This window comes from Helianthus annuus, chromosome 14 (genome assembly GCF_002127325.2).
Source record: "Helianthus annuus cultivar XRQ/B chromosome 14, HanXRQr2.0-SUNRISE, whole genome shotgun sequence".
Lineage (NCBI taxonomy): Eukaryota > Viridiplantae > Streptophyta > Magnoliopsida > Asterales > Asteraceae > Helianthus > Helianthus annuus.
The window spans coordinates 31,587,373-31,609,194 of NC_035446.2; the positions used below are offsets into that span (position 1 = coordinate 31,587,373).

At 34.3% G+C, this 21,822-nt stretch overlaps 1 protein-coding gene across 1 annotated transcript; it reads left to right on the plus strand.

The window, feature by feature from the left end:
• The first annotated feature begins 3,446 nt into the window (after window positions 1-3,446).
• On the plus strand, window positions 3,447-20,765 carry LOC110898133 (exportin-4). Its single transcript, XM_022144886.2, has 33 exons — window positions 3,447-3,611; window positions 3,785-3,870; window positions 6,160-6,247; window positions 7,099-7,207; window positions 7,486-7,584; window positions 7,782-7,824; window positions 10,677-10,748; window positions 10,825-10,920; window positions 11,691-11,915; window positions 12,618-12,801; window positions 12,873-12,984; window positions 13,370-13,456; window positions 13,572-13,710; window positions 14,396-14,492; window positions 14,573-14,623; window positions 14,837-14,946; window positions 15,210-15,314; window positions 15,400-15,473; window positions 15,561-15,636; window positions 15,722-15,952; window positions 16,043-16,114; window positions 16,619-16,690; window positions 17,019-17,083; window positions 17,166-17,268; window positions 17,936-18,067; window positions 18,151-18,294; window positions 18,447-18,554; window positions 18,630-18,680; window positions 18,778-18,855; window positions 18,933-19,046; window positions 19,505-19,701; window positions 19,828-19,897; window positions 20,254-20,765. The coding sequence occupies exons 2-33, from the start codon at window positions 3,787-3,789 to the stop codon at window positions 20,440-20,442; spliced, it is 3,477 nt and encodes a 1,158-aa protein (XP_022000578.1). The 5' UTR covers window positions 3,447-3,611; window positions 3,785-3,786; the 3' UTR covers window positions 20,443-20,765.
• Window positions 20,766-21,822: the final 1,057 nt, after the last annotated feature.

Sequence of the window (21,822 nt, forward strand, 5' to 3'; positions counted from 1 at the left end):
TGGGGCAGCCATTGGGTGATATGACCATAATCACAGACACCATTGGACAGGTGGGCCAATGGGTCGAGTGACAAAGTACCGTGGGTAGTTGGTTTGATATCAGAAACATTGTAATCGCTCTTAATACTGTGAATTATAACAAATCTGTTTTTGCATAAAACCTGAATGAACTCACTCAGTATTTCCCGCTGACAAAACCTTTTTAAAACGCGTTTCAGGTAATTACAGTAGATTGGAGTAAGGATTGGATCCAGCACTGAAGGACTTCAAGAAGTGGCTTATTTTATTAATTAAATCAAATTAAGAAACATTGTTTTTATTAAAAGCTACCTTTGTAAAACATGGAATTTATTCCATCTATTTAAATAAAATCCGGTGTTTTTAAACTCTTATATTTTTCCTAACTCACGGTCCTGATGAAATTTCCGCTGCAATGTTTTTAAAAATAATCACCGGTACCACTTGACTGCTCGCGGCTTCCGATTCCGGCCAGGATGGGGTCAGGGGTCGCGACAGGTCACCGATCAAATTTATAGATATTAAAAAGGAGAAAACGGTCGGATAGTCCCTGTGTTTGTCCATTTTTCACCTTTAGTCCCTAACTTTCTAAAATTACAGTTATAGTATCCAACTTTTGCAATTTTGTTGCTAGATAGTCCCTGGCGCGGATGGGAGTTAGTTTTTGGTGTTCAGTGATGTGAAATTACAAAATTACCCATACTATTAAAAATAACAAAAAAAAAAAAACATTGAAAAAATCTAATCCCTTCCCTCTTCTTCTCCGACATACTATCGGCGGCCAACCCCAACCTCCCTTCCTTCTTCACCATTCACTAACCCAACCCTCCCTTCCTTTCTGCTCCTAAAAAAAGGTAGGAGTCAGCGATTTGGTGGTGGTGGTAGGTCACGACGGTCTATGTTGATGGCAATTAGGTGTGACGGAGGTGGGCGTTTCAGCTGACAAAGATGAAGGTGTGTGGTGGTCGTGGAAGGTGGTAAAAAGATGGAGATTTGCGGTGTTCGACATCAAATCACTCAAGGCCCCCGTTGCACCACAGTTTTCTGGCGAGCCACGACGGCGAACACCCTCCTCCGACAGTAGTCTAACGGTCCACCACAAACTGTTACAACTGATATAATGGTGGGGTCAAAACCGGATATCCGAAGAATTTTGGACATCCGAAATTTTCGGATACTAGATTTTACTATCCGAATCCGTATCCGAAATTTCGGATACGGATTCGGATAGTGAATCGGATATCCGAAAATCCAACTTTTTATTTAATTTTTATTTTTTTAATAATTTTTTTCATATTCGGAAACGGATATTTTAGATAGTTTCGGATATCCGAATATAAGTTTTCGGATATTTCAGATATTTTCGGATATTTTTCTGATATTTCAGATATTTTTTCGGATATTTCGGATATTTTTCGGATACTTTGGATATTTTCGGATATTTGGATATCCGAAAAGAATGAAAATTAAATTTTCGGATATTTTGGATATCCGAAATATCCGAAAATTTTGAAAATCAGTATCCGAATCCGAAAAATTCGGATATCCGATTTTTCGGATATTTCGGATTCGGATATCAGATATTTCGGATCGGATTTTCGGATACGGATAGTTTTGAACACCCCTAATGGTGGTGCATCAGAGGTGGGTGGCGAGGTCAGTCGCCGGAAAACCATCATCATCATCTCCATTTGTCGTCGTCCCCAACCTCAAAATCCATGACCAACATCAAAATCCATCCCCTTCTTCCGTCGTCTATCTCACTCTCATCGGTTCCTCTCTCTAACAGGGTTCACTCCCTCTATCTCTTTCTTTCTCTAAATCTCATTGTCTAGGTTCTACAATTAAATCAAATCAAATTGGGAGAAGAAGAGGTGTGTTTGGATTGAAGATGAATCTGAATATGAGGAAGAAGAGGTGTGTTTGGACTGAAGGTGGTTATTGATTTAAATGTTATTTTTTAATAGTAAGGGTATTTAGGTCATTTCACACCCAATTAACCGAAAAGACTAACTTCCATCCGCGTCAGGGACTACCCGAGAATGAAATTGAAAAAGTTGGGGACTATTAATTTTAGAAAGTTAGAGACTAAAGATGTAAAAAGCCAAACCACATGTACTATCCGGGCATTTAACTCTATTAAAAAGTGTGGATGTATCGATAGTAACCATAACTTATTAATTTTTATTATTATATTTCCATATTATAAATTTGCAAGAAGTTGTTGCTTTATATTGTTGTAATGTATGCATTGGGAGTTTTTCAAAAAAAAAAAAGTTGCATTTTCCACTTTTAACCCAAAAGGTTTTATCTTTTACATTTTAACCCCTTTTACTTTTTTATTTTTAACCCAAAGTTTTTCATCTTTTACAATTTAACCCCTAACACTTTTATATTTTCAACTTTGATCCCCCATATTTTTCATCTTTCGCAAGTTTTTCGTTTTACGTTTCTTTTTATATTTTTCATCTTTTACAATTTAACGTTTGAACTAATCCATTCGATGTTTGCGAAGAATCCGCGCCGCAACGCGCGCGGGTCTTAATGCTAGTTATTATAATTACTTTAAGCATATTTTGCTTTTCTTTAATAGCTTTCAAAGTACGATGTTTTATAAAACTCCGACAATGCGGTTGTGACGTGCTTATTTTTATCTATGCATTGATATAAAATTTACTCAAAACCAAGTTTTGAATAATAGTGTAAAAGTGATCGAAGCACAAACATGTATGTCCCCAAAGCTGCTTCACCAACTAGTTTTTTTTAAATGACGACGTTGTCCCTGACGTTATTGTAACAATAGTATAATACGATATGTTTATTTTTATCTACGTGTCCATAAAAGTTTTATTTAAACTCAAAAGGGTCAAATATAACTTACAATTTTGTTTTTTATCGTGACGAATCAAATCGATCCTATCCGAACAACATCGGGACCGGCACCAGTTTTTGTTTGTATGGTTTTCTAGATGTTCCTACCAATGCCGTGACGAACTGAATTGGTTCTAATCAAATGACACAGGGCCGGCCCTGAGAATTCGTGTACCCTGTTCGAGCTCGAAAAAATGTGCCCTTAGGCCTTAACGAAATTGGGTATTGGGCTCACTAAAGGTCTAAACCTAATGCCAAAGAGGTTAATAACTAATATAAACCATAAGAATAGTTTTGTAAGAGGGCCTATGTTGGTGTTTTTATGGGTGTACCCTATTAAAAAAATATTTTACATATACATATCGGGTTTTTTTCATAAAAAAATGTGCCCCTCGAAATATCGGGCCCTGGCCGATGGTCCTCCCCGCCCACCCCCAGGGCCGGCCTTGAAATGACATCAATCGTTTGCTATATCAAGTACCGGTACAACAAGCGTGGGTAATCCTATTATCACTTAAATTTTGGATTAGTTAAAACTTAAAAGTTAATAATCATTTGTTCCTAAAGAGTCTCGTGATTTCCTCAGCGACTGCCAAAACTGAAATCCCCTTTTCCCCTCTCCTCCTTCCATCCGTAAACTGCAAAACCTCACCGCCTGCTTAACCCTTTGACACAATTTTCGTTCAAACGTCGGTCATCAACTCCAATCACCATCTCAATCGGTGCGTTTAGATACACGATTTGTATCTATTCAATCACTCAACTACATTTACTTCACACTTGTTCAAATCAGTCTTAAAATCGTACAAAATCACGCTCATGTGCGAGTTTACAGGTGTGTTTTTGTGTGTATATGTGTTTGATTGTTTGCGATTGTGTTTTTTTTTATGAATAGATATGAACGGAGGGTTCGGAAACAGCGATTTAGGTCAGCTTCAAGCTACTATGCAGGCGATTGAGATTGCTTGCAGTTCTATTCAGGTTTTGTTCTCGTTTACTGATTATTGTAACTTGATCTTGTTAGTTGTTAAAATGTGAGTTATTTGATAATTTGACGAAATGTTGTTATGATTGAAATTGTTTGCAGTTCTATTCAGTTTTTTGTTTTATTGATAATTGAAGCTTGATATTGTTGGTTGTTGTTGATGCAAATTATTTGAGTATTTGATGAAATGTGGTCCATGTGGATGATTAGTTGTGACTACTGTGGTTATGGTTGATAAATCGCTACACATCTGTATGAAAAGGTCAATCTATGAATGCAATTGATTTTAGCTCATATAACCATCAATTAGGAAAAAAAGTACCAGATTTAGACTTTAATAGTGATTTAGGTCAGCTTCAAGCTACTATGCAAGCGATTGAGATTGCGTGCAGTTCTATACAGGTTTTGTTCTTTTAGTGATCGTTGTAACCTGATCTTATTAGTTGTTAGAATGTGGGTTATTTGAGGATTTGATGAAATGTGGATGATTAAGTGTGACTTATTTGGTTATGCTTAAAATTGCTTACAGTGATATTCAATTTTTTTTGGTTTTACTGATCGTTGCAACCTGATATTGTTAGTTGTTAGAGTGTAGGTTGTTTGAGGATTTGATGAAATGTGGATTATTAAGTGTGACTTATGTGGTTATGATCATAGTTGTTAAAGGCGCTAGGTGCACTCAAGGCGCACAGGCCTCGCCTCGGGCCTAGGCGCAAAGCGCAAAAAAGCGAGGGCCTGAGAAAAATAAAGCGTATAATGAGAAAAAAATAAAAAATATATTATATATTAGAAAAAAAATACTATTCTTCAAATAACATTAACAAAATCTACTATGTAGCACTTTATATCATCTATTTAGTACCAAAAGTTCTAAAATATTAGTGTATAAAAGTAGTTTTCTTTAGATAAAAGTAGAAATCTAGCTAGATCTTGTCGGAATTTAGAGAATTTTGCTGGAAACTCTCCGCAATCTAGGAATCTCGCCGGAATGTGTGCCTGAACCATCACCTGGAGAATTAAAGCGCAATTTACTCGACTTAAAGCGCAACTGCCTCGCCTCGCCTGAAAAATGGGCCTAGGCGCAAGAGGCGATGGCTTTTAACAACTATGGTTATGATTAAAATTGCTTGTAGTGATATTCATTTTTTTTTGTGGTTTTACTGATCGTTGTAACTTGATCTTGTTAGTTGTTAGAGTGTAGCTTGTTTGAGGATTTGATGAAATGTGGATGATTATGTGTGGTTATGATTGAATTGTAGTTCTATTCAGGTTTTTTTACTGATTATTGAAACTTGATCATGTTAGTTGTTAGAATGTAATTTATTTGATAATTTGATGAAATGTGGATGATCAATTGTGACTACTGTGGTTATGGTTGATAAATCGCTACGCATCTGTATGAAAGGGTCAATTTATGAATGCAGTTGATGTAGTTCATGTAAGCATAAATTAGGGAAAAACATCATATTTAGTTCACATTATTTTCCTGGTGATTACAATCTATCTCCTGGTGGTAGCACTGGTGAGTATACATCGATTTCGTTAGCTTCACATTTTTAGGGTATTTATTAAGGTCATTAGTGGATGTATTAGTGAGTAGTTGGTATGTTTCTTCTTCTAGTGTATGATACTAACATTTTCATGAGTTTTGCTTTACTTTTCAAGATTAAGTCTTATCTAACATTGGGTTATAAGACCAAGTGTAGTGGATTAACTAAAAGGTTGATACGTCACTGCCACATCACTGTTACCTAGACAGTGGGCAATAACTAGGTGTAGTGGATTAACTAAAGATTACCTAAAAGAAAAAAAAACTTGTGATTGGTTGGAATAGTTGTGGCCCCACCATCTTTTTGCCGCGTCTCTCGTTAACGCACTAACGCCCAAAGGGGCTTTGAGGCTTTGGTGCCCGTTAATAACTAGATAGTGGTGTTTAACGCCCCCTATGCTGATTTGGCATGGGGCCGTTAATCGATTACACACAGGCTAGCATTACATAAGTTGTCAAAACTCAAAAAGCAAGAATGAACTAGTTTTTTTTACTTTTTTTTTTTAAAGGTGAGATGATTGATTATAAACTTAAAACCCAGGTTGACAGCTGTATGTCCCTATTATCTAGATGTGCTTTTTGTTCAACCTTCAACTCTTTTTTGGAGTAAGATTGTGTATGCTTCATTTTAAATTTGGAGTTTAACATTCTCTTATTCCTATCCTTTGCAAAGTTTGAATGTACTTGACACTAATACAGAGAATATTCATGACTTTCGTTTGTTTAAAATATGCAGATTAATGTAAATCCAACGGCTGCTGAGGCAACTATATTATCTCTATGCCAATCTCCTAGACCATACCAGAAATGCCAATTTATTATTGGTAAGTCAAAGAGTCACAACTTATTGTGCTTAAATGCAAGGTTTATGATATGATATTCTTCTAGAAATCACATATTGGTTTACTGATCATGCCAAATTACTCACATTTTGGAATTTGCTTTCCTTGTAGTGATCATATACCTTTTAGAGGATTCAACTTTTGTGTCTTAATAGTTGTTCTTGTGTGAAACTTACCCATAACGTCAAGTGTTATGCAATGTTGGAAGTGGGTTCTTTAATTAATACCCAAAAACACAAGTTGGCGAAGCATATAAAATCACCATTGCATATTGCATTAGATTCATACGTTTGATCACAATTTTTCAATGGAACATGCGTTTTCATTTTGGTTTTGCTTAGAGTAGCAGTTAATCTGAACACCTGTTGTCTGAAAAATGGTCTGAAGAACAATGTGAGTGAAAATGAAAGTTTTTATGCACCCCCGTATTCCTAGAAATGCCCTTTTTTGACTTAATAAAAACTTTAGTAATATACTAATACTCCTTTGACTTAATAAAAACTTTAGTAATATACTAATATTCCTTTAAAATGGAGCAATTTCAGTTACTGTATTCCAGTGTTCAGAATTCAATATTACCAGTAATAGAAACCTCTTTAGTACAAGAAAATTTGATATGTGAGTGCAATTGTTAAGTATGAATGTCTGGACAAAATTCAGTTGTACAAGTTGCAGGAAATACAAAATTAATGTGACATCAACACTTGTAATATTCGTGATCTGTACTCAGTTAAGAATGGTTACAATCGCTTTTCGGTTGATTTAGCAAGGAAGAGTGATGCTTGTAAGAGTATTATGTTTCTCTATATCAACAGCCTCTTTATTGTGTTCAGAAAATTCTCAACTGGCAAATGCAAGATTTCAGGCAGCCACAGCAATTCGAGATGCAGCAATACGAGAATGGTCATTTCTTTCACCCGATGAGAAAAAAAGCTTGATCAGGTATTTTAAGATTTTAACAACTTGGCACTCATTGTCAATATCCAATATCAGTGTTGCTTATATATAGAGTGTTTTGTGTTAATAATTAATACATTTATTAAGAAATCTAGTTGATTATAGCTTCTGGTAAAGGTGTTAAAGATTTATATTTGGGTCAGTATGATTTGAAATGCTTTTGACGAAGCCTGCTATATGCAAGCTGCACTAATTGATTACGTATATTTTGGAACTCTGTAAGCCTTGTGTTACTTAAGTAACTAATTTTTTACTTTCTGCAGTTTTTGCTTGACTTACGTAATGAAACATGCAAGTTCACCAGAGGGCTATGTGCTATCAAAAATTTCATCTGTTGCAGCTCAATTGATGAAAAGGGGTTGGTAAGTTCATAAAAATTTTACCATATGATATGTATAAACTAAAATAGGAATGGTAATTCATTATTTATTCTGTTGCCTGTTGGCACTTTGTTTCTTTTTGTGTCATATATACTATAATCGTTACAAATAAACTTTAAAGCCATTTAAAAGAAAATAAAGTCTTGCTAACTGCTTCAGCTTGTCTGGCTCAAGTGTAGGCTAGAATTTACTGCTGCAGAGAGGGATGGATTTTTCTCTGAGGTAATTCTTTCAAGTACATTTATCTATATTTGTTAAATTTGACAGTCTATATAATGAGATAGTTAGTCATCCGTCATCACAATTTCACATGTGTTTGGCTTTGAAGCTTTCCTTTCCTACAAATCTACAATACGATTCAACAGATTTAGTTATTTTACTTTTAGAATTTTACAATTTATAGTGATAGTTGGTACCCATTAAGTGATTTTAGAGCTGATCAGTGTTGTCAATAGTGTCCATAGCGGGAGCTATAGCGAATAGCGTGGCGAGGCGGCCATATACCGCTACAAGGGACTTCACGACCACATATCAATTATTGATCAGATAGCCACTTCCGACGACAAATTCCGGTGGCGGTGCTGCAATTTCCGCCGGAAACCAGGAAGAAGAGCGGCTGCGTGGTTCTTGCGTTTTAGTCTTTTAGGGTAGATATTTTAACATTTAACGCCTCTTATCTTTCACTAGTTTACATGTAGTCCCTAACACATGTAAACTTTTACATAAAAAGTGTAAAATTAGTTTGTGTATTTCAACATTTAACACCCATCGCTAGTTTACATTTGGTCCTTCAACTTCTATACTTATACATAAAAAGTATAAAATTGACATATTTATGTATAAAAATTACAAATAGCCAATTTTTTTAATTTCTTAAATTTATAACTAATTAACTACCTTATCGCTAAACACGAAATAGCGGGCACTATTTCGTCGCTATCGCTACGTTACGTAGCATATAGGTAAGTCTGTTGCTATTGACCACTATGGAGCTGAGCTGATGTTAGCTATGTGATGCTTATGCTTGATTATAGCATGCCTTTTGTTTTCTCTTGCCGACTGCTTTCCAAATAATCATCTGTAATAATTTTGGGCATAGTTATCAAATGCGCTAGGCGCACTCTAGGCGCATAGGCCTCGCCTGTCGCCTAGGCGAGAAGCGCAAAAAAAGCGCGGGCCTGAGAAAAATAAAGCGCAAGCAAATAAAAACATAAAAAAATAATTTATGTATTGAAAAAAACACTTCTTAAAATTCCTAAAGTATTCAAATACCATAATCCTTATAATAAAACCAAAATCATTATGAATCACCAAAATATCCCAAAACCAAATTGTTCAAACTTGAAAACAAATAAAGTTCAAAAAGTAAATTAAATCATAAATTATTTATATGAAGAGATGAGAATGGTTGAATATATTGCATCCTCATAAGATCAAAATATACCTGAAGTATTGTATGTTTTTCCGGCAAAAAAAAGGCAGAAGATTATGAAAGTTGTTTTATCAGATTAGGTTCTTATTTGAATAACAAGATATGATATCTTAACTTTTTTAAATTTCAAATATATTTTTTAAAGATGTATAAGATTTGATTTGATTGAGATATGATTTCCAAAAAATAGACAAATGCTTATAAATATCATCTGGTACTAGGTTATTGCCCCGTGTAATACACGGGGTGAATCATAATTATAACGTGAAATAAAAAAATAAGTTCATAATATGATCTAAGTATATATAATATAGAGTAATATGCAAACCAAATACGAAATAAATATTGAAGTTTTTATAGCCATTCATAATAATATGATCTATTATTTGTTTTAGGATTTGTCATAGGAACTTCAAATTTTGTACCACTATTAATATTTATTGTGACATTTTCTTGTTCAAAGGTAATGTGTCTGATTTTATTTGATAATAGATTATTTTGACGGGTTACTTTCGCTATCATTAACATTAATATAAGGTATGCTCGTATTCAAAGCTATAAACCAATATGAATTGTACGAAATAATTACTTTTATCACAATTAGTAAGGAAACCAATAAAAACTATTGATAATGTAATATGTCTCATACCATTTGAAATGTCTGAAAAGGGACATGTAGACAAATAAAAGTAATGTAAATGAATAGACAACAACTAAATCAATAAAACCAATTAACTATAGTTGAGAAAATACTATGTATAGTGTAATATTTTACATGTACAATGGAACCATGAAACATATATATTAGTGAAAAAATAAAAATAAAGACATGAGACACCATACGACAACTAAGTAAATCTAAATTTAAAAAAAAAAGTTATGACATTCCGAATGTGAAGATACCTTTTACAGACCTCTACATCTTAGTTACAATAGGAAAAAAAAAATATGTATGTTAAGAGTTTACCTTGTTTTAAAACACATATATCTAACTTATCTAAAAAAACATAATGTTTTTTATGTGACATAGATAATATGCATTGCATATGAAAAGTAAAAAAACATACCTAGTATTTAGAATGAAGTGGAGTTTAATTCTAAATATTTGATGTAATATATTGAATATTAAATAATGATTTTTTATATTCTTGACAAAATTTTAATTATCACAAAAATATAATTTGATTATAGAAGGGAAAGTAAAACTTACGAAATTGATTAAATGGTTACTAATTTTATGGGTTTTTTTTTAATAATTTCAAATCAAAATTAAATCCATAAATAATAGATTAGATTTGAAACACATTTTAGACTTTAGATTTACAATCAAAATAAAATTCTAATATAATATTTAAATCTTTTTAATTTAAAATTTAAAATTTATCAATAAATTATTGATGCCCTCATTGAATGACACGTGTCTCAAATCAGGTTTCTTTTATTATATAGTATAGATATGTATAAGAGATAGGATTTCAAAAAAAAGTTCACGTGGCTTTTTTAACCTAGGAGGGAAAAGCGCATACAGGTCGCCTCGCCCAGAAATATCGCCTAGGCGGGAAAAGCGATCGCTTTTGATAACTATGATTTTGGGATATATCTGTCAATGGCATGAACATAATCTTTTTTTTTTGGTCTTCAGATACATTTGGCTATTATCGGTAATCATGGACTAGATGTGCAGTTCATTGGAATCAATTTCCTTGAGTCATTGGTATATATCGCATGCTATCAATTTTACTACTAAATTTATTTTGAGATGTTACTCATGCTTCAAAGTAATTTTGTAGGTGTCTGAATTTTCTCCATCTACGTCTACTGCATTGGGTCTTCCTAGGGAGTTCCATGAGCAATGCCGAAAATCTCTAGAGCATGACTATTTAAAGGTTTTGTTAAACCATTCCCCTCAGGCATTCATGAATAAGTGGTCACAAGGTTGGGTAAACGGTCAAAATGTGTGCGGTATGAAATGGGCTAGTTTTTCAGTATGGGCAAAAACGGGTTAGTTTGGACAGACTGGTAACTCCATTGGGCCCATTTGTATAACTATAATTTGTCAAGACAACTTTGCGATAATGACCTAAATGTTTAAATAGTCCTTGTGGTTTGCCAAAATTTTGGGTTTGGTCCCTAGCTTTCCAAAAGTACACGGATGGTCCCTATGTTTTGCACTTTGTAACGCATTTAGTCTCTGGCCAACAAATCTAAAGGTTTCAGCAGGTCCAAGTTAGCAACTAAATGCGTTACAAAGTGCAAACCGTAGGGACCATCAGTGTACTTTCGAAAATATAGGGACCAAATCGAAAATTTGGTAAACCACAGGGGATTTTCGTGTACTTTACTCAAACCATTTAAAAGTTTTGCAATTAAATTACTGTTTAAAACGTTCGACCTATTCTACCGTTCTTTTAGTTTTGTTTGAGATAACACGCAACCCAAATTGACCCATTTGCAAGTAGATGTTCCAAAATTGCCATTTCTACTCATTATATAAGGGGTCGTTTTTGGATATTTGAAAGCTAATGTTTGAAGCAGGAAAAGCTTTGGGTGATGCTTCTATAGTAGTTTTGCATTTTTATAAAACAACTGAAACTTAAAAATTTAAAGAACTTATCTTTGTGCTTCTCACTTTTTAGTTTTTCTCTTAATTTTACAGAATTTCTATTCTTGGGCGGTAGGCGCTGCACAAAGTGTCACAACTCAAATTACGAATTCGGATGCTGCTGTTTCAGAAGATAGAGTTTGTGCAGGGGCACTTCGTTTCATGCTCCAAGTTCTTAACTGGGACTTTAGTAACAGCGGCAGAGTTGTAAAGAACAGCTTAGATGTCTTTTCATTTGTTGCTAAAGAAGACAGTAACTCAGCCTATACGCTGGTCCAGGTAAATGCTTTTTCTACTTTCAAAATAAAATTAAATTCGATCTTTAATTAAAACTATGTGGGTATGCCTTAAGAACCAGGCAACTTTTCTGTTTTAGCTGAACTATTTACATGACCTATTTGACCCGCTCGAATTTATAAATAACGCAAATTGACCTGTTTATATGTAAATGGATCGAATTTGGCACATTTACCGAACTATTGAAGACTTAATTGCTAAAGCTTATGTTCAGTTTCTATTCATCACCAGAGTTTTTAAATCTACATAAAAGCACTGAACTTTCATAAATTAACGTTTGGGTGCATGTTTAACGGTAAGAAAATGCACGTGGTTGCATCGATGAAGTGAAAATTGCTTTCTTTCTTTTTGATGTCTGCTAATTTTGAAAGTGACATGCCTTTTAGATATGACTTAATTGTTTAAAGTTGCACCTTACCTTTCGTTCTGCTACTAGTCTAGTCGTTGAACTTTCAAAAGTTCTTTTTTAAATCATGCATGTTTATCGGGTTACCAGTTTAGTCCTTGAACTTTCATAGTAGTCAAAGTTACAAGGTTCACAATTAAAAGGATTAATACCATTTTTACATGGGAAGATCAAGGAAAAGATATAGAAACTTTAAACATTAATAATCCAATAGTTAATAATTGTAAGATTAAGTCAACTGTCTTGAACATGAGTGTAACTAATTTTCTTTTTTGAAGCTTGGGCCTTCATGGCGTGATGTTTTGCTTACAAGTGGTCACATAGAGTGGCTATTAGGATTATATGGTGTATTGAGGGAGAAATTCTCCGGTAAAGGTTACTGGATTGACTGTCCTCTTGCGGTTTCTGCTCGGAAACTCATAGTACAGCTTTGCTCTCTCACAGGAACTATATTTTCACCTGGTAACCCTTTCTTCTATTTAAAAATTGTTTAATTTGGTTTTTATTAAAACTAACGCTTTCTTTAATCATAGATGCTGGTGCTTCTCAAGAGAAGCATCTTCTGCAACTATTATCTGGAATCGTTCAATGGGTTCATCCTCCTGATGTTATTGCAAAAGCAATTGAAAGTGGAAGAAGTGAGAGGTAGTATATCTACAGGTGACAAAAAGGAGGGAGGGGGGGGGGGGTAAAATAGGTCATAACACAACTTTTTGTACGCATATACGGGCAGGTCGAGTTTGGACCTGGAATATAATATTTCTAACTTTTTACTCTATGATGTGTGTCTAATATGATCACAAAGATTCTATTATTTTAATAGTAATAAAATTTTTTCGGATGTTTATGCCATAAATATACACTTGTGGCGACTTCAACTCTTTTCTTTAGACTTTTTTGTCTATCACCCAGGAGAGAGAACATAATTTGAAGTCAAAATCGCCTTTTTTTAAGTATATCTTTGGCAGGTGGAAAATACCATCATTGACATTGTGCTTTATGTTTTGCTACTTAATTTCGTTTTGTTCAGTGAGTTGCTTGATGGCTGCCGTGGACTGTTATCCATATCTGCTGTTACCAATCCAGTTAATTTTGATGACCTCTTGAAACATATAAGGTAAGTTAAATGTGCTTATCTAAGAGTACATACACTTTTAGCACTTTAATCAATCAGTGCCTTCTTGTAAACTCGACAAATATTTATTTACCTTTTTTACCTGCTTAATGTTCAGGCCTTTTGGTACACTCAGTTTGTTGTCTGCCTTGATGTGTGAAGTTATTAAAGACCTTATGACCAAAGATATGGAAGAAGAACCATGGAGTTGGGTTGCACGCGATATATTACTAGATACTTGGACGACCCTTTTAACGGTAAATAGTTAATATTCTCAATTCCAACGTATAATACTTGTTACAACAATGGTTGCTTTATACTAGCTAGTGGGTTACTACCTGCGCTCCGCAGCGGGTTCGAAACATAAATAAACACAAGCAGGTTGCGAGCGTTAAAGTTGTTTGATGTTTTAGTTAAGGGGCTAAACATGTCATAATTAAAGTTGAGGGGTTAAACATGTCATTACTAAAGTTGAGGGGCTAAAGTTGTTTCTTATTAAAGTTGAGGGCTAAAGTTGTTTTAGTTAAGGGGCTAAACATGTCATTATTAAAGTTGAGGGGCTAAAGTTGTTTATTAGCAAAGTTGAGAGGCTAAAGTTGTTGATGTAGTTACTAGTTAAGGGGTAAACATGTCATTATTAAAGGTTAGGGGCTGAAGTTTTTTATAATTAAATGTGAGGGGCTAAAGTTGTTTTAGTTAAGGGGCCAAATAAACATGTCATTATTAAAGTTGAGGGGCTAAAGTTGTTTATTATCAAAGTTGAGGGGCTAAAGTTGTTTATTATTAAAGTTGAGGGGCTAAACATATCATTATTAAAGTTGAGGGGTTAAAGTTGGTTAATGCCAAAGTTGAGGGGCCAAAGTTGGTTGATGTGACAAAATAGAATATTTATAGTATATATAATGTATGACTTGTTTTTCTATCTTTTACCAATGTTTACAGGAGACAAACACTTCTGGTGTGACATCATTGCTTCCACCAGAAGGAACAAATGCTGCCGCCAATCTTTTTGCCCTAATTGTAGAATCAGAACTAAAGGGTATGCTTGGATTCTGCAGTGTTTACTTTTTGTTTGTCATAAGTATTGTTTAGTTTGATATTGTTCGGTGAATAATTCAGCTGCATCAGCGAGTGAAGAAAAAGAAGAATACTTTCAAGCTTCTGTAGCTGGTAATCTACCTCTTCTTGTCTTATGTCATGATCAGAGGTGTCGATGTTGACCCATTTATATACAAATGGGTCAATTTGGGCTATGATTTTATAACATGTCAGCGGGTATCCGACCCACCCATTTTTGTCACCTTTATTCTTGAAATTGTGTCTTTCATGGTCTTCATTTGCTTCTCTTAAAGGCACTTTGTAACTCGTGTATTTTGTTTGTAGCAATGGACGAGAGACTGAGTTCTTACGCCCTTATAGCACGAGCTGCTATTAATGTTACAATACCTTTTCTTACGGGACTTTTCTCTGAGCGTTTTTCAAGGCTTCATCAGGTGCTTGTACATAAGTTGATCGCAAATAGTTTGTTCAATTTATCAGCTTAATGTCTACTTAATTTATCATGCATGTCAATAGATAGTAAGAGAAGAGTTACGATTTAATGTTCATAACGACGACCTATATAGCATATTAGTACCATAAAGGAAGGCGTAAAGTATTAAAAAAACAAAAAAAGAATCGTAATGTTGATGTTTAGGGTTTGACTCCTGTGTATTGTTAACCGCCCTTTAATGTGATGATCACTTCATGTTCACAGGGAAATGGGATAACTGATCCAACTACAACAATGGAAGAGCTTTATTCACTTTTGTTGATAACTGGTCATGTATTGGCAGATGAAGGAGAGGGGGAAACACCATTGGTTATACTTCTTTTAGTCGTTATTTTATCAGCATAACATAGTTTCGGAATACCTTTTTTGTAATTATGTAATTTACTGCTTTCAGATACCATTAGCTATAGAAACACGTTTTCCAGAGTACGTGGAAACAGAAAAACATCCCGTAGTTATACTTTCTTGGTAAATTACCCACTTTCCCTTCATCAAGACTGTTCTTTTTTCCATCACATATGATATGTTATGTGAAATATTTGTTTTTATTTGAAGGTCTATCATAAAGTTTGCAGAGCAGAGTTTAGATCCAAATATGAGAGCAGCGTTCTTCAGCCCTCGGCTTATGGAGGTATTTCTCGAAATACTAGCTTCTAGTAAATAGTTTGCTTTCCGTTACAAAGTTTTCAACATTTTTTTTTTTACTTTATGGTTAGGCAATTATATGGTTTCTTGCTCGATGGTCATGTACATACTTAATGACAGTTGGAGAAATGCAAAGTTATAAAAACCCCATAGATGAGGTCACCCTGCTTCAAATGCAGCGATCAAGACAAGCATTGCTTAGTTTCTCTGCAGAACATACTCAGGGAAAAAACTTGCTCGATATTATTGTTCGAATATCATTAACCACATTGATTTCATATGCTGGGGAGAAAGATTTGCAGGTATTAAATATTGATTAATATTTTACACACGCTAGTATGGTCAACAGAGAAGTTTTAGGCGGTAATATATGCATTTCATTTGTGTGACAGGCCCTCACATGTTACCAGCTGCTCGGTGGACTTGTTAGGCGGAAAAGTATATGTACACACCTTGTCACGTTGGTTCGCATCTTCTCTTTCTTAGCATTTATATTTTTTTCATTTTTAGACATCTGTATAAGTTTACAAATTCAGAATTTCTTTAACTTTGGTTCGGCGCTCCACAACGGATTTGAAACGTAGATAAAAATAAGCAAATCGTGAGAGTTAAAGTTGTTTATTTTGAAAGTTGAGGGGCTAAAGTTGTTTTAGTTAAGGGACTAAGCATGAGGGGCTAAACATGTCAATATTAAAGTTGAGGGGCTAAAGTTGATTGATGTGACAAATGAGCATATTTATAGCATATATAATATAATGGTAGCTTGTGTAAATATCTTTCTTTGGTATCTTCAAGTTGATATCATCAGGCCTCTTCTAATGTTCAATGATATATAACACAAGGATATTGATGAATATGATTTTAAGATTATATTATGTTATTTGTTTCTCCATTTCTGAAACCTATTAACCATAAGTGGCATATTAACTTCAGAAATAATGGTGATTATTTTTTTGCTTTCACTGCAGGACTCATGGCGTCATCTAGCACATTGTTTTACAAACGATAAAGTGCTATTGTCGCTAAACGCTACTCATCAGGTAATTTAAAAAGCATTATCCACCTTTTTTTAGTTTTAGTCGTTACATCAACAACCTCATATAGACTAATAATTGTATAAATATTAGTGTCAGTTATGATCACAATTTTTGTAATAATTTATAAAAATTGCTGTGTCAAAAGTCGGGTTGGGTAAAAAAGGGTTACTTTTGGTACTGGCTTTTTTAAGCTACTTTTCTCGATTGTACTGAAATTCTTTAGGGTAAATGGATCGAAGTTGGGATCACTATTTTATGTGCTTTTGTTGAGCCTTAACAATGGTACTAAAGCTTACTTAACTCCTTGTATCATTTACATATATCATTGCAGCGTTCCCTGTCACAGACTCTTGTTCTTTCAGCTTCTGGCATAAAAAATTCAGTGGAAGCAAATCAGTAAGACATAAATTTCTTTTTCTTTTATTTCTAGTATTAATGTTTATCCATGCTTCTAACATTTAAATTTTAATTCCTGAAGGTACATAAGGGATCTCACAAGCCATATGACCGCTTATCTTAATGATATATCTACCAAGAAAGATATCAAGAGTATTTCTCAGCAGCCAGATGTTATTCTTGTGGTAAGAAAAAAAAATCAACAAATGTACTCTTTTAAACAACACTCAAAAAAGTAGTAACAAAGAATTAATTTTGCAAAAATTATGTATTGCTAGTGGGATTATTATTGGTACGGTTTGTTACAGTACCAATACGATATCGACACTCGGCATAGCAATCGACGCGTGTTTTACTTCGATTAAAAACCATAAGAACGAATACCCTTATCGGTTTCGTTACGGTACTGGCATCGTACAGACACTTGATATAGCTTACAATACCAAAACCATATATTATTGCGAATACAACTCTGTGTTTAATGAACTTTATACTGCCACATCGAGAAAACTATAAAAACGAATACGGTACCGATACTGATGTTTGGTCGGTATATGTTCGGTGTGTGACGATAAACAAATTAACTATATTTGACCCGGCCGAATTGAACTTTTATCGAATCCTACATAATAATAAGCACATGACGATGGTATATTCGCAATTATATAAAGCATTATATTATTTTAATAAAAAACGACAAGGGTAATTAATCGGCATCATTTAAAAAAAACTAAACCAATGTAGTTATAAAATCTATTATAATACCTATAATATTAATACTTTATTATAATTTTGAAATAATAAAATATGAAAAAAAACTATAATTATCAAAATCTATTATAATATATGTAGGTCACTTGCTTACTGGAGCGGCTTCGAGGAGCGTCTAGTGCTTCCGAACCAAAAACACAGAAGGCAATATATGAGATGGGATTTTCTGTGTTGCAGTCGCTTCTTAAAATTCTTGAGGTTTACAAGCATGAGGTACTATAATCAAACACTTACTTTCTTTCACTATTAGCAATAAGAGGTTAATGATATGATCACTTATCGTTGGATATGTTCAGTCGGCAGTTGTGTATCTTTTACTCAAGGTTGTTGTTGATTGGGTGGAGGGTCAAATAATCTATCTAGAGCCTCATGAGACTGCATTGGTTATCGACTTTTGTATGCATCTGCTTCAGCTTTACTCTTCCCACAACATTGGCAAGGTATTAACTTTATCATTAGTGTCTGATTACATTACTGGTGGAAATTCAATCCATTTGCATATGAATGGTTCTTTCTCAAACCGATCAAATAATCTTCTTTTTGTCAGTAGTTATTTTGTCTTTAGCTTTGTGTCACTGCTTGCACCTTTCAGATATCTGTGAGCATTTCAAGCAGTTTACAAAGTGAAGCAAATGCTGAAAAATACAGGGATTTACGCGCTCTTCTACAGCTTCTTCAAAAACTATGCACAAAAGATATGGTACATTATTCGACGTTTCTTGGTCAAACGGACTTCTGATGGATAAGATTTTACATTAACATATAAAATTTTCAGGTTGACGTTTCATCAGCTGCCAGTGACGATCAGCAGACAAGCATTTCTCAGGTATATGACTATATTCATATTCTCATTTGCTTAACAATAACCCATGATGATCATCCAATTAAATAACTAAACCGGTAACTTTTTGTGTTGTTTGCAGGTTATATATGTTGGTGTTCACATTGTCAGCCCTCTGATAACAATAGAAATGTTGAAGTATCCTAAGCTTTGTTATGATGTAAGCTTTCGACTTTATAAGGGATGAATATCTTGATTCTAATTTTAAGGTCTAATTAGTATTTATTTTGGGAGTAGCACTTTGCTCTGCTGTCACATATGCTGGAGGTTTATCCTGAAATGATTCCCAAATTAAACCATGAAGCCTTCAGTCATATTTCAGGAACACTTGATTATGGTCTCCATCACCAGGTAAATGATATTCCATAAATGCAGTTAATGCGGTAGTATATCGGATATCGGTCAAGGACCGATATTTGAGATATAGGTTATCTCGGTGAGATGTCGGTGGGATATCGGTAATTTTAATATAATGCAAAATTTACATATATAGCAATTTAACAATAATAATTCAGTGATATATCGGTCAAATATCGGTGATATATCGGTTATATCGGTCAAATATCAGTGAGATATCGGTTATATCGGTCAATATCGCCGATAATATCGGTACCGATATTCTGACCGATATTTGACAACGATATTTTACACTAGGGGACCGATATGACCGATATAACCGATATCTCACCGATATATCACCGATATTAACTGCATACATAATTAGTTTATAATATCTGTGCACTATTCATTTACACGTGCCATTTTGACCCGTTGCTAATATTGTGGTACTTTATTTGGCGATGACTTAGGATGAGGAGATTGTTGGCATGTGTTTAAGATCTCTGAGAGCACTTGCATTCTACCACTACAATGAAAGAGAGGGCGGTAGAGATGGATTAGGTCCACATGCTACAAGCTATAAGGATGCTGATGGAAACTTTCAGGATGGCATTCTTAGTAAATTTTTGCGATCGTTAATGCAATTAATTCTTTTTGAGGAATACAGGTAAGATGCAACTCTGTAGCGTTGACCTTTTTTGACAGATTGTGTAAACTGTAAAATAAGATCTTTTAGTTTTAGATTTCATTTTCATAGTTATATGATTGAAATCTTAAATTTGTGTGGTTGTAGCATGGATCTTGTAGGAGGTGCAGCTGATGCTCTTTTCCCGTTAATCCTGTGTGATCATGGTCTTTACCAGGTATCTCTCTGCTTTCTTAAATTTGTCTGTTCGAACGTGTAGGTCGAATCGGTTTGAAAATCACAAATTTGAATTCAATTTGGAAAACCATAATCGGATGTTAGGCCAATTTGAAATTTGAAGAACCGAAGTAATTCGATTCAGTTTCATTTTTTGTTTTTTGGAGTCTGATTCGAATAATGAACACCTCTAGTCTGACCCGGTCTATTTTGATCTGTACCAACTACTTCTTTGCTACCTCTAATCAGATACAATAAGCCATTTAATCATAAGTATAAAATGTTATTTTTTTGCATGTTGTCACTCTCTGCTTGTGTAAAAAGTTTTTAGGTCTAATATGGTCATTATTTGTACAGAGATTATGTAATGAATTGGTTGAAAGACAGCCAAATCCAGTATTGAAAACAAGAATGGCGAGTGCACTGCTCTCGCTAACCACCTCAGGCGATATTTCTCAGTCTGCTGATCGGTTAAACATGAGAAAATTCAGAAAGAATCTTAACCAATTCCTTGTTGATGTCCGTGGTTTTCTACGTGTAATTTGATGCTGCTGCCGCTCATGGAACAACTTTCAACAGATGATATTTTCTTACCCTGTGAATGGCACAGATGATGCAGGACCCTAGATCCTCTTGTGACGGGTCGTATTCATACACGAATGTTATGAACTTGTTGGCTTTTTTCTCTGTACATTCTTTCTCGAATCTGCTACAAATAGCTGAGTTTGCCAGTTTATGGACTGTTTTGAGAGAGAGAGAGAGAACTATCTAATGTAGAAGTGCAAAGGTTTTGAAGGTAAGCCGGAAGTGGTGTGTTAGATTTCCAAATGAAAGAATAATGTGATTTAATTATTCCATTTTTGGGTGTATTTTTGGTTTGGTGATAAAATAGTGAGGCACAATATGAAGAATACTGATGTTGAGGATGAAGGAACATGTGGTGGTTTTAAACAGAAAGAATCGGCCGGGTTGGTTATACTGGTTGGTTTCAGCGCTTTGGTGGTTTGAACTGTAATGACATTTTGAATCGAATAATTTGAAATTAAGAAAAAAAATTAGTGATAAAATGGTTCCTAGGGGTGTGTAAAGTTGGCTCGGCTCGGTTATGAAGGGGTAGCATGACTGATAACCGAGCCTCGGTTATTGAAGATTGCATAGCCATAACACAACCACAACCAATGGTTATATGGTTATAGGCAGTATGCCATGAAAAAGATCTTTAATGCATTATGGATAAGGCTCTCTGCAATGGATGTTTGCTGTTTGTAGTGGGCCGATTGGTTTAGTGGTCAAGATATAGATTCTGAGTATTTGTTATGTATTTTTCTTTCTTTTTTTCTTCTGTTGTATCATCAGCTTTGTGCTCATTTGTTTGTTTCAATAAAAAAGAATAAATAGAACACTAAACCATAACTATGTCTGATTTATCGATTAACAAAATAAACCTTAACTACAACTGTTGGTTAACATAGGTTTTTGGTTAATTTGGTTATCGATTAATGGAGTTGAGGTTTGCTTGCCCCTTCCGTGCAATATAAACAAACATCCCCAAAAAAGTTCCGCCGATAGGTAGGGTATATTGAGGGTGAGACGGTAACCAGAAGCAAACCTTACCTCTACTTGGAGGATGAAGTTTGCAGTTTGCGATATATGTTATACATAATTATATATATTAAAAATGTAAAAAAAAAAGCTATGGAAAAAACTAGTTCGGTCAAACCACTATAACAAACAGCATAAATCTAAATCTCGAACTGACTTGCATTGGCTTAAATTAGTTGGTTAATTTAAAGGTTTATAAACATTCCTAGGTAAATTTAAAACCGGCCGATTTATAAACATATCTAGGTACCGTTGACCCAGTTGTTTGAAAATTTTTTCATCAAGGCATTCAATGACGACCCTTTGAATTCATGATTTTTGTTT